At 40.1% G+C, this 14,281-nt stretch overlaps 1 protein-coding gene across 7 annotated transcripts in view; it reads right to left on the minus strand.

Moving 5' to 3' along the window:
* Positions 1 to 14,281, minus strand: part of LOC309325670 (doublecortin domain-containing protein 1-like) — a 263,957-nt gene that overhangs the window by 126,819 nt on the left and 122,857 nt on the right. For all 7 annotated transcript variants that reach the window (XR_014149890.1, XM_081833907.1, XM_081833906.1 and 4 more), the window contains 5 exons: positions 11,941 to 12,078; positions 10,446 to 10,564; positions 7,315 to 7,375; positions 3,826 to 3,984; positions 3,257 to 3,408 (listed from right to left, as the gene is read on the minus strand). Coding sequence is in view for 6 of the 7 variants with exons in the window: in XM_081833907.1 (XP_081690033.1) it covers positions 3,257 to 3,408; positions 3,826 to 3,984; positions 7,315 to 7,375; positions 10,446 to 10,564; positions 11,941 to 12,078 (629 nt within the window). In the remaining variant the exon portion in view is untranslated. The remainder of the gene's footprint in view (positions 1 to 3,256; positions 3,409 to 3,825; positions 3,985 to 7,314; positions 7,376 to 10,445; positions 10,565 to 11,940; positions 12,079 to 14,281) is intronic.

Consider the following 14,281-nt stretch of genomic DNA (forward strand, 5'->3'; position numbering starts at 1 on the left):
GGCTTCCACCCCTCCTTATTGTATCCCATTGCACCTTGGAAAGCCGCTCCTGAGAGTTGGAGGAATTTTTGGAATAGTGTGGAGTGTGGCATTGGGGGGCATGTATATGGCAGCTTTGCTCCCTTAAGATGCCTCTACTCAATTTATATTGATCCTCCCCTCTCCCTACGAACTCCTATGAAATATCCCATGACATTCCGGGCTGGTGTGTGTGGCTCCCGAGTGTATTTTCCGGTGCACAGCGACAGCAGTGGGAAGGACGCAGTGAGAAAGCCCGATTGTTCTACTTGCACCACCCTGGATACAAGCCATAGGTTTACACTGACAAGGATGTCTCACTTGCCTCATGCAAGATCTTTGAACTACCTTGGAATCATTCTATAAAGCCACCCACCATAAAAGTATCCATTTACTGCCAACAGTTCACTTTCAATGCATTATTCCATATGACCAACATCCCCCACCTTCTGCCCATTGGATTTTGGGAAGAACTGACCTGAATGGCAGAAGTGCCTATCAGGAGGGGAAAAAATCATCTGCCATACTAATTATTTTGTTTTGGAATAGACAAATCAATCGAATGTGAGACATCGAGTGCCACTTTGTATTGCTAAGGCTTCATAATAACAGTATCTATGCACTCCACAAATCTTGGCGAATCATTCAATATTGTGCAAGTATAACGTGAACTGGGAAATCAGGAGTGGTTCCCAGTATAAACGACCTGCTTCTTCTCAGCCTCTTCAATCTTATTTGTAGATTTCCCCTGTGCCCCTTAATCAGTGGTGCCCATTGGGACTGACAGGGCAGAATGCAGCGAGACCAACAGTAGGTGGAACAAGAGCCAATGACAGGCAAAAACAACTAATTCATGTTTTACCTACATTCTGCTCCTTGCTGAGCAGAGCAACACAAAGATCTGCACAAACTGGCCCTGCAGTTTTAAAAAAATCATTTCTGAGGTTAACTCTCTTGATACAACAAGGAAGGTGGCTTTTTCATAGACTCGTAGAATCATAGAATTTTAGAGTTGGAAGGGACCATGCTTGTCAACTAGTCCCTCTAATGCAGGAATCTTTTGCCCAATGTGGGGTTCAAACCCACAGCCCTGATATTAAGAGTCTCAGGCTCTAGTGATTGAGCTCTCTCAGGTCAGTCCAGAGTTTGTTCAGCTCAAGACTTAAGTCTACTAGGAAGCAGAACACATATTTTTTGGGATGCTTATACTATTGTGGGAAGTTTATCTTCCATATAATAGAGGCATTTAGGCAAAGTCCACCCTGTTTGAAAATAACAACAGTGGCCACTATTGGATCATGCATTTGGAAGTGTATACGGAGACTCTCACAAATGTCCACTCTACCGTTACCTAAATAATGAATTGTCTCGTGCTTGGATTCCTTCTGTGAAAAAAGTGCCAACCAGAATCAGCTAATTCTATGACCAGGGACATTTGAGAAGATGATATTGGTTGTTATATTTCTCCCAGAACCCTGTAAGCCTGGTGTTAGTTTCTCAACCACTGTCTCACCTAGGTTTTGAGCTGCTTAGAGCCCCTTCTTCTTTCCTTACATGTGTCTATCATATGCAGAAGATGTTTTGGAATCTCAACACAGCCAGAACTTCACAGGTTTGGACGGCATGTTGCTGCCTCATTGGACACCTTCCCGTGAATGGCATTAATTGTTCATCAATTGTAGGATTCACGCGGCATGAAACATTGCAGGAGAGTGTTAGTAAACATATCCCACAGGTCACACAAAGGGACAAGCTTGTCTCTCACACAGGTAGTTTAGTGTTGAAGCTGATAATCAAATCTACGGATTTCATTGATTCTTGTGAAGGAAGCCAGTGACATATTTGCCCTGGAAGTGTTGAGGGCAACCCTAAACAGCACATTTTGTGAAGATCTTTATGTGAACAGAGAATAGTGGTCAACTAAAGGCCTTTAACTGAGAGTTGTCATTAAGTCTGGCCACCTGCTGTTGTGAGGGTGCTGGTTGCTTGCAAATATCTGCAAATGCAGTTGGGTTCTCAGTGACACCCAGCCCACAATAAGCATTAGTAAAATTTTTGCAGAATGCTGAATAATTTGTTTCCCTGGATCATAAGGAATGTTGTAAATGGGGAAATGTTTAAAGATTTAGGTTTGAAAGATTTTTAGAAACCTGTGGGTACTATTTGTGAGGATATAATGAAAGTCAGTGATTGTTATATTATGAAACTATAGAAAACATTGCTCTTTCATCCTCTATGCTCTTATGGACAGAACAGATTTTGGTTATGAGCCCTCCCGATATTTTCAAAGAATCTTGTCACTTCCTCATTCAGAAATTTGATCTTTTTACCATACACTTTTTTTTTTTTTTTTTTGCAATCTGTCAATTCTGAAATGTCACCACAGAAGGTGAATGGTAGTCATAAAAGAGGTACTCTATGCCTATTATTTCATCAATATTAAGAATTCCTGGGGTTGTTTCATCAACTCAATGCAGAAAGTTGCACCATGCTGCATCATCTGACCAGAACGTTGCGATATAATGGAATGCCCACTCAGAATACCATTCCACATTTCATGTTCAAATCCTAAGCAGCCGGGAAAGATGGGGAAATTGCCAAAATGCAAGATTGAAATTTATGATCAATCTCTGTTTGAACATAAAACACAGTTTCAAAGCCCACATCCACTCTCAAGAGAGGGAATTAATATATAAAATATATTTCAATATTATGCAAAACATCTCATATTCATGCAAACTGCTTTGTGAGTACTAGAGCCTAAGTACATCCAGTGAGTTTATTGCCATATAATACCCAATGCAGAAAAAGTGGAGGGGTATATGTAATATTGCTTATTAGTTTTGAATTTTAATATTGTTGTTTTACCTTTGTATCATATTATAGGTAAAAATGCATCAAATGCATAAATGATGTACTCATATAAAATTAACTTCAGTAGAACAAAGCATGTAACCAAATCATACACTTTACTCTTCTATGCATAATAAGTTAACAATAAATACCTCAGTGATCCTCTTCCATAGAGTACACATCAATCTTTTTCTTTTTTAAAAAAAAAAAAACCTGCATAAATGTCACCCCTTTCCATTAGTTTTGGTCAAAACTCCATGTCTGCTTGCAAGCCAGAGGGCTTCTGAGATATTTCAATAATATCCAGGAAATCAATCTTACATGAAACTGAAGGAAAACATCTAATGTCATTGAACAATAAATATCAGTTCTGTCAGTGGCTTACCTTTGAGCTGAGGCCTTAGGATGTTTCTCTTCTAGTTTCCTCACCAGTGCCACTGTCAGCTGCCTATTCCCCCCTGAGGGACCTTCAGGCCTTAAGTGGGCGTCCAAAGGTCCTGAAAGTTGCTTCTCATTGCAGACATCATTTTGCAGGACCTATTAAATTATGAACAAACATACAATGAATATATATTGTGCTCCATACAAATATTTACTTTGGATAAGCATAATTTGGCAGGTACATTTTAACAAGTAATATTATCCTATGGGGAAAGGAGCCATTGAAAAAAAATGTGTTTGTGTGTGATTGTATGTTGTGCTTCTATTTCTCGAACATGTGTATGTAATTAATATTCAAGTTAAACTCACTCTCTCTCTCTTTACATACACACATATAGAAATGGTTTAACCTGAATATTGATATGTGTATGTAATTAATATTCAAGTTAAACTCTCTCTCTCTTTACATACACACATATAGAAATGGTTTAACTTGAATATTGATATTAAACTGTGAAGGGCAACAGCATTTCCTTTCAAAATGTTTTTCCTTAAAAAAAATACTGCTCTGACCTGCCTCTGGCTTGATACAGTGACCTCTTCTGCTGCATTGCTATCTGTCTCTCGATGAACTGGAGACTGGGCCCCATGGTGTGTGCAGTATTCCGTCTGGGTCACCTCCTCTCTTACATTTAGCTCCTCTAGGTAGGTCAGGACAAACTCAGGGTAAGCCTGTAGGAAAGGACAAAGGCAGAGTAGTAACACATACCAGGATGCAATCGGTAGAAAGACAACCGTCTACAGTTTAGCACAGGGAATTATGGGAGGAAAAGTTGCTGATACTAGGCAATGACATTAAAAGATATGTTGCATCTACACAATTTTGTTTACAACTTCCATCCATTTGACTAATGCAAAACTTCAACTCTATACAGAATGTAGAGAATAATTCTACAGACTGTAACATATAAGTATTAAAAAAAATCACTAAGACTCTTCTAGATGTTTGCCGCAGTTGTTGTTGCTTTAGTTGATATTATACATGGGCACAACATGGCCTATATCCTCCTCCAACCAAACTTTCCTTTCTGATCAATATATGATTCCATCACTGTAGTTTCTGCTCAATCCATGCATATATATATATATATATATATATATATACTTAGTGCAGAACTCTACTATTCACTTTCCTTTCCCACTTCCAATCATTTTTTTCTAGTTTTTTCTTTGTCTCCCCACACATTTACACTTTCTATTTCCCATGCTTAAAACCCTCCTTAAACATGACATTGGGGCCGCGGGTGGCACTGTGGGTTAAACCACAGAGCCTAGGATCAGAAGGTCAGCGGTTTGAATCCCTGTGACGGGGTGAGCTCCCATTGCTCAGTCCCTGCTCCTGCCAACCTAGCAGTTCGAAAGCACCTCAAAGAGCAAGTAGATAAATAGGTACCGCTCCGGCGGGAAGGTAAACGGCGTTTCCGTGCGCTGCTCTGGTTCGCCAGAACTGGCTTAGTCATGCTGGCCACATGACCCGGAAGCTTTCCGCCGGCTCCCTCGGCCAATAAAGCGAGATGAGCGCCGCAACCCCAGAGTCGGCCACGACTGGACCTAATGGTCAGGGGTCCCTTTACCTTTAAACATGACATTAGATTTCTTTGGATGAGCATCATGGCGTGCCATTCATTGTTAAGGGTTAATTTAGCTCACAACTGGCATTTTCACGAAAGCCTTTTATAAAACTTCTCAAAATATATGCCAATGGATGGCTACTGGATATGGTGGAACCCTCGCTATGCCTGCAGAATATGAGTCATGTCTCTGTGATGATATGAATGTTACTGCATGCCTAGCTTAGTGTAGTTGCTCTGCTGACAAAGGATCCACTGGCATAAGGTAGAAAACAAGCATTCTTGAGGCACGAATAATGGCTGTTCACTGCAGCTTTGCTTTCTAAAGCGTTCTCCATTTTTAAAAGTGAGAGAGATGTTGAAATTCTCCTGTTTCATCTTATTAGTAAGGAACGCTGCCCCCACTGAAAGTCAGTACAAATACTAAAGTTTTCCTGGACCCCTAAAATGAGGCAAGCCTTTGCTTACACACTTTTTGCCCTCAAAACCCATTCCACCGCCAATAAATTATTTGGTCCAGTTTTGGTGCAAATGACCCATATGTTCCTTTTTTGTTGCTGGTGCTGAACCAAGAAATATTTTTCGCCATACCCTGGCACCACCTGGGTTAAGGATTAGCAGCCCAACATGACGTATATTAATATCAGGGATTATATGAAAATAAAGGTAAAGGGGACCCCTGACCATTAGGTCCAGTCGTGACCGACTCTGGGGTTGCGGCGCTCATCTCGCTTTGCTGGCTGAGGGAGCCGGCGTACAGCTTCCGGGTCATGTGGCCAGCATGACTAAGCCGCTTCTGGCGAACCAGAGCAGTGAACGGAAACGCCGTTTACCTTCCCACCAGGGTGGTACCTATTGACCTACTTGAACTTTGACGTGCTTTCGAACTGCTAGGTTGGCAGGAGCAGGGACCGAGCAACGGGAGCTCACCCCGTCGTGGGGATTCGAGCCGCCAACCTTCTGATTGGCAAGTCCTAGGCTCTGTGGTTTAACCCACAGCGCCACCTGCGTCCCTTATATGAAAATAGGGGCTCTCTAAAATACAGTGGCCTAGGCTGCATTGAGGCGTTCTTATGCTTACGGAGTGCATATTACATCTATAATTTCCTTTCAAACTTTGTTATTTCCTTTAAGCCTTTAATCAGAATAGATGAGATCCTGAAGTCATTTTTCTATGAAACAGTGCTTTATCTAATGAGCAATAGACTATTTGGTACACTGTAAAGGAAATAAATGAAGACTTTCCAAATTTCAAAACTAGGGCATTCTGAATATATACTGTACTGTTACGCTAGGATCACCTGTTGTTTAAAGACAACTTTCTGGTCTCTGTACCAGACGCAGGGCTGAAGTCTATGGGATTAAGGGGCTGAGCCTGGTGTGAAAGCGATGGCATTGTTGTGCTTCGCACTGAAGTGTTGGAAAAGTACAGGTGCAAAAGGCAAGTTGTCCATCTTAGATATGCAACTGCAGCATGCACCGCCAAATAACACTATCTACACAAAGCAGGCCGGCACAGATAAACCTAACCACAGTAACGACTACACCTGTGACACAAGGGCAAAACAAGAACTAAAAGAGCATTCTGAGCAAAGTCTCAAGCAAGTGAGACCAGCTACAGACTACACATTGAGTCAACTGTATTACACACATATATGAAGGTAGGCATATTAAGTAATTAGGCATTTTGAAAACATTCTAGAAAGCATTTCACCACTATACAGATGACAAACCCCAAGGCTGAAACTAGTTCCAAAGACAATCAATGAATTCATGGCACAATACTCAAAACAAAGCAAATCACTCAAGAAAATGTACCAATTTGTCCACAAACTAGATGTCAAGTTATATACAGCTGTAGCCAATGTCCCAAGAGCTGAAGTCTGGTCAGGCTTTATTGCATCACCTTTCCTGCTGCGTTCCCAAGCTCCACACCCACCCACAGCATCTTATGAGGGCTGCAGTGAAATGGAGAATTGCTGAGAGTAGGGTAGAAACAGATTAAGCAAGTAGGAGTATTTCAGTTTAGGAATACTGATTTCTGGCCAAGATCAGTGCTGCACCATTTGAGGTTAGACTAAAGCTGAACTTTGATACACCTATAAATCAAACCACAAATTAATAAACACAATAAAATCAACATGTCAGTGAATTGTACTGATTAGAAAAATGGGAAAAGAAAAATGCAAAGCTCACAGCAGTCAGAAGTTTAAAGGAAAATATTATCATAACATGCTTTTATGGTATTCTTAGAGAGAAATCAAGCAATGCAACAATACAAAAAGGGAGAAAACATTTATATTGTTCATGTAGGAGGCCATATTTAACCGTTCATGCATATATGCCTTAATGGTCTCCATGCATGAGTCTGAAGATTGGGAATAAATAGTTGTTGGGTTTTTTAAAAAAAATGCTTAGATATCTCACATACCTTAGGATGGATACAACCATCATTTCCAAACTCCCAGTGTTGATATATATTGTTTTTGTCTCTGTAAGAGAAATATTTCTTAAGTTAACCATCATCAAAAGCATACAGCATTTTCTATTTACAGCACAACTTACAGCAGAATTCTATGCATGATTTGCCTGGAAATAAATCCCACTACACTCAGTGGGGCTTACTCCCAGGAAAGTGTGCACAGATTGTAGGTTTATAACATATTTACTCAAAAGTTAGTTCCACTGAGTTCAATGATCCTTATTTCCAGGCAGGTTGGTACAGGATTGCAACTTTAGATATCATAACTACATTTAATAAATAATTCCACTCTGGAAAACTTATTCCTTAAATAAATCTGTTAGTTTTAGAAAAGGAATGAATTAGCCTGAGATTTCTAAATAGGAGCAATACTTGATTCACCACTTCCAAACGTGACCTCCTCATAAAGGAGATGCTTTTAAAATTTGTAACTCACCAGAGAGCCATATATCTTTCGACATCAGATACTTTATCCTAAAACTGTAGACAATCCCAGACCAGAGATCCAGAACTGACTTGGCAGATGAGAGCTTCCACACCCTTTTACCCTCATGCAAACAATTTCAAAAAATTAACATTTTTCCTTGTTTGGGGTTCATCTTTGACCCATGCCAGAAACAGCACTGCTCCTGTTCCTGAAAGGATTTTGGTAGGGCAAAAGATCAAAAGATGCAATTATGACACACACAAAAGCAAACCAATGAAAGGTAGAAACTCTTCCTTTGATACAACTTGAAGCATGTGCACTAAGCCAGAATTCATTCTCTATTGGGTTTCCTTTGATTATTTCTGCAAATGAGAAAGCACTTCTCCACTCAGTGCATAGCTAAGCTAAGGAGTACCACAAGATGTAGTGAATTTTAAATTGCGCTATTGCTGATTATGTTATGTATTTTATGAGAATTGCTTTCAGTGTTAATTAGGAATTATGTTTAATACTGCCTTATTTTGTTGTGAATTGCCCTGTGACCGTTTTTGGTAAAGAATGGCTCAGAAATCTCTGAACAAATAAATAAATAATGGCCACCAACTCGGGTGGCTTTGAAAGTGTTTTAGACAAATTCATGGAGCATAAGGCTAACAGCAGCTACTGGACTTGGTGGCTGTGTGCAATCTCCAGAACTAGAGGCAGTTGTTGGGGAGCATGAGTGGCAGGGTCCTATTGTCTCATATTCTGCTTGTAGGCTTCTCATAAGTCACTGAGAATAAGATGCTCCACAATATGGCCCTTTGGTCCTAATAATAATTAATAATAATAATAATAATAATAATAATAATAATAATAATAATAATAATTTATTATTTATACCCCGCCCATCTGGGCGGCTTCCAAAAGAATATTAAAATACTGTGATACATCAAACATTAAAAGCTTCCCTAAATAGGGCTGCCTTCAGATGTCTTCTAAAAGTCTGGTAGTTGTTGTTCTCTTTGACATCTGGTGGGAGGGCGTTCCACAGGGAGGGCGCCACTACCGAAAAGGCCCTCTGCCTGGTTCCCTGTAACTTGGCTTCTCGCAGTGAGGGAACTGAACTTATTCTTCTTTGTAACAACAACACCAAAAATATGAACTGCTGATCTGAATAAATTCTAACAATCTGAATTTTCATAGACTCAATAAACTTGAGTCTCGTATCTGCTCTCCATCCAGATACAAGCTCAGCACTAGGAAACAAAAGTAGGTCAATCTAACTAACCATGCTTTCTCCACTGGAAAAAAAAAGTTCCTTATAAAGATTTGTAAGGAAGATTTCTCTCAAACTGGGCAATTGTGAGATGATTTCAAGACATTTTGATCACATGATATTGCAGTAGCCAAATAGTGGTGCGAATCCTCCACATGATGTACATCACAAGGTGAGAGCATTTAGCATCAAGAAAAGGAGCTTCTGACTTGGTGAATGTCACATGCTTCACATAACCAAGTTCCACATGGGTGACACTGAGAGGTGACTGAACAAAATCACCCTGGGCTGAGGGGTGGGGCATAGTTTGAAACCATCCTAAGGATAAATGGGTAAGGATTTAAGTTTCAGTGGTTCAACAAACAATGGCATGGATCATAAAAAGTATAAATGTGAGGAAGTTCCTGTTGCACAAAAGACCTTCTAGAGTCATGGAGCTCTCCTGAAAAGTGTGGATATGACATGGGGGTGGGGGACTGCATGTGGTGTAGTCTCTTTTGTGGCCAGGGTGGAGCTTGGGGTCCAGGTGGTATGGGCTGTTGTGCCAGCTGTGTCACCTCCTGGACAGATAGCCTGGTCAAAGTTATGCATATTGCAAGACATTATATATGTGACTGCCACTGTAAACGGCTTGAAGGCTTGAAAACTGCAACTTCTAGGGGGGGGGGGACGACTAACAGGTTACTTTGGGAATGGTTGTTGGAAGCACATCTTGCTAGTGCTAAAAGAGCATCACTGGCTCCAAAGTCTGATCTGTTTCTGAGCACAAGAATAACTTTTTGGTATCTTGTACACTGTATCTGTGTCTGCCTATCTGGAGGAAACATCTCTGACATAAACCTGTCCTTGAAGTGAGGTCATTTTTGGAAGTCTTCTACCAGGTGCCCCCAGAAGATGGCCTTTTTTCTTATTTTTACTTTTATGTTATTTTTACCCTGCAGGAGCAATTTAGCCTAGCTCTGCGATTGAGCTTTAAAACATCCAGCAAGAAATCTATATGCACACCCAGACTGCATCTTTAAGATCCACTGAAGGTTATTACATAACATGTGCATTTTTTTATCTCTTTTAAAGGACCGAGAAACAAAAGAAACACAAGAACTACCACAGCATTAAGTAAAATATATGTGCCCTTGTTATCTGTCTATTTTTTTCCTCCTGTGTATTGTTAAAATATGACATTAAAGTAAAGGCTATGCCTTTACATGAATTTAATAATCCAAAAGGAATTAAAGGACGATGATAATTTTGAGATAATACAGTTTCACTCGTTGAATGACAAAATCTGTAAGCACATACAGTATTCTGGTAACATTCAGTTTATCTAAATGACTACATGTTTTCAGTTTATCTAAATGATTTTATGTAAAAACCAACCCACCCTTGTATCAATACCTTTTCTGCAGACACAGCTTATAGCCTTCAAGAGGTATGCCATCCTGCATCATAGCTCTGATTGGTTGACCAACAGCTAGGCTGCTTTGTACCATAGCTCGACTTAGAATCATTCCAGCCTTTCAATGAATGGGAAAAAAGGTTTTGAATAAGTTAAAAGAACCAGAAAATTCAACAATGTGTTACAAATAGAGAGGTCATTATGCCTGGATAGCTCAGGATATTAACAGTTGGAGAAACTGAAACACTATCCACAACTTAGCAGTCAATGAGCCCTGCTCAGAACCAGTGATCTTCTGTACAACAAGGGTGGCATTTTACAGTTCAGTGCAAAATAGAACAGACCCTTGATATCTTCATTTGTCCTTTTCCTCTGCATATTTCACAGTGCAACGATTTAGGGTCCATAACGTGTCACTTGCTATACTTATAACTACAGAGTTTACTTGAAATATGTATGCACAGGAAAAAAGTTCAGTGAACTGCAAAGATTACAACAAATCTAGAGCCATTGAGTCAATTTAAAGTTTTACCTCAAGTCTAAAAGAATGTTGGTTAAACATCCTTAAAGCCTTTTGTTTATATAGAATTATATACAGATATATATACAGCAATTCTGAAGCAAGTAAAACAGCTGCTGCAGGTGCAATCTTTCAATGCTTGTTACATTTTAAAGGCTGAAATCCTAACACTTGCTTGGCAGTAAGTCCCATTGAAAACAAGAGGACTTACTTCTGAGTAAAAACAGCTAAGTCTGGGTTGCATTCCAGATTTTAATATTAGCTATCAAATGCAGGGCAATTGTATGCCATTTTATATGCAACTTATCTATGGTTCCTGCTTGCAGAGGACTCTAGCCACACCACTAACAGGCAACACTACCACTGACAGTGACCCCCCAAATGGGACATTTGGGGGATGGATCCTAGGCTGGTCCAGCTCCCAGAGGTGGGGTGAGGCTGTCTTCCTTCTGTCCTAGCTGGTGCAAGCAGCAAAGCTTCAGATGGAGTGCTGGCTCTTCTGCCTTGCAGCTTCCAACTTTGTCCGATAATTGCCTTTAATATTGTTACAATGATGCTCACTCCCTTTCCAAATATGCAAGCAATTAGTCTTTTGATATCTCAAAAGGGAACAGCGTTGTTACGCTACAATTCTGTTCATGGTGGCAGCTGACTGCAGCCAATTCAGCCAACATATCATAGTTCAGCACAGTGGATATAACCACAATTAACAGATTACTTTGCTCTTGGCTTTGATCATCTATGCCCCATCAAAGTCAACTCCATTTGTTTTCACAGCAAACCAAGGAAGGCCATGGGAGACATGGTGTAATATATGCATGATGATCTTTGTTAGTTGTGCAAGTTTTACTTATTTTTAATATTTAACTCAAAATCCCCAGAAGTAAACTAACAATCTGAACAACAAATCTTTTTGCATATCAAACATCTGAATCCATTAATACAATGGATGCTCTGCCTTTTCACCATGGTACCTTTGTGATCAGCCACATATTAGACAGAGGCCAGTGTGCTATGTCGAATGTCAGCTCTCGGCGGCCATTTCTTCTGGGAGCATCTTTCTTCATCTTTTCCATGTTAACTGACATGAGAAGAACCATCTGGGAATCAGCCTACACCCAGTAATAAAATGAACCATAGAACTTTCATTGATATGTTAGCATGGTAACACTTCAAATTACCAATAGAGAAAATTCTGTGTAGCATTTCCTATTACCGTAACCCAAATCAATTATTGTAACAATCGTGAAGAAATAGTATGCTGTTATACTGCCATTGAAGGAGTCTTGCCTCCTACATTTTCTTCATTAGGGACAAAAAAACATATGCCCAAAAATTCACTCAAAGTGCAGACCTATACATGCCTATTTAGAAGTAGTGGGACTTACTCGCAGGTAAGTATTATAGCATTGTGGTCTAAATATGGGTATGGAATGAAACATGCACCACCAAAACTCGAAAAGGAACTAACTCTGAACAGGTGAAAATGTTATTGGAAGGGATGTTAGGATAACAGCAATGAGCCACCTTGCAGGGTTATAATTGTAATAACTGAGACTCTGTATGCAGATCATTTAAACACGCCAAACCTTTTAAATAATACTTAAATATTAATGCTTTTCTGGGCTACTGCTCATATTGGAATGGCATATTCATAATGCTATCAAAGACAAAGGGCAAAAGCAGAGTTGGCCAGAAGGATACTCAATTTGCTCTTACCTGTTAGCCAGCTGCTGCAGTACTGAGAAGAGATACCCCATCGTTTTTGTACAATGGGGCCTAATGTTCTGCTAATCCCACGCTAAAGGCTGAGGGACTTAAAGCCACAAATGTACTTGCCCTCTCCATTCTAAGTTGTGATCAGAGGCAACACAACTGTGTGGAAGATTGTCATAGTTGGAATTAGCGACAGATATCATTAGGATGTGTATAACACCTGCTGTAAGTCCCTATGTCCTCATAGCAATGCCACTGGCTTTAATCTTATCACATTTGATTTTGTGGTGCAGTGGGGAGGAAACATTGGCCCCTTTGTATTCATTTGAGGTTGGCACCCAGCACTAATACCATGCTGTTCTTCAAGAGATATAATGCGGGATATTACCAAAAAAAAATACACCCCACCAGATAAAGAAACAACACCACATCTTTCTAACCCAGCTTCAGGTGATTTTATAGTTTCCACAGTGTGTGGAGCAATAGTGTAACAGATACAAGGAATCACAACAGGAACTTATATATATATATATTCTTTATAACTTTCTTTTCTTATACACATTCCATGTTACTGAACTGGAAAAGCAAGGCAAGCTGTATGTCATAATATGTTTTGCCCCATAGAACAAAGACAAACCTTTTGATGAATATACTAAATTTTTAAATAGCACAGTATCTGGCAATATCTATATATTTTTGAAGCCTTCACCAACAGAATAAATAAAAAAAAAAGGTTTGGACAATGGCTGCCAGCAGCAATAAAAGAAAAGAAAAAAGTGTTTCCCATCACCAACAACCATAGTAATAATGGTTCCTGCACCACGTTATTACCACATTTTTAAAGTAATTAACTAGGGCTGAGTGGGAAAGGGGATAACAACTTTTGCAAACATTTTCATCACAATCAACAATCACTTTCTTGTTGTTGATTATATCAAAAAGAGGTGAAAGTATTCATCTATTCTGAGTGAGAACAATGCTTCATTAATTTGGTTTGCCAAATTAGCATGTGCGCAAATGTGAATGAGTACAGTACACAGTATTGGCACATCTTCCTCATAACTATGTGATCCCGCCCTGGCCCATATTACCCAGGAATAAATTGCATTAAGGGGTAAAATGGCACCATACAGAACCAGAAAGGAGTAACTGTGGTAGAGATCAAGACTAACACTGCAATCCAAACTCCAGCAGGGCAGCAGCAGCCACAGTTCTGACACTCGTACTGGCACCAGCCTAGAGCTATCAATGGGCAAGTGATGGCGTGGTATCCAGGGATTCCTGGTTCATTTCAGCCCCCAGAACGTCAGGAGCTCATCCTACACCCGAGTAGGACCCTGGCAGAGACACATGCCTGACTGGCATGTTCTCTCCTTCCTGGTCGATCATTCGGGAGCTTCCAAAGCTTTCTTCTGCCCGAACATCACAGCGACCGATGCAAACAGACATCGGCGCACTTAGGGATCCGCCAAGTTTGCGCAGTCCGCGTAACAGAACTCAGTAGCTCAGCATTTGGCTAATCTACGTTTATTTACATATAAACACTCACGGAGCACTGCAACATGGCTCCCTCTCTCTCTAGCATCAGACAGCAAAGAG

The sequence above is a fragment of the Podarcis erhardii genome (genome assembly GCF_964252035.2).
Source record: "Podarcis erhardii genome assembly, chromosome: 1".
Lineage (NCBI taxonomy): Eukaryota > Metazoa > Chordata > Lepidosauria > Squamata > Lacertidae > Podarcis > Podarcis erhardii.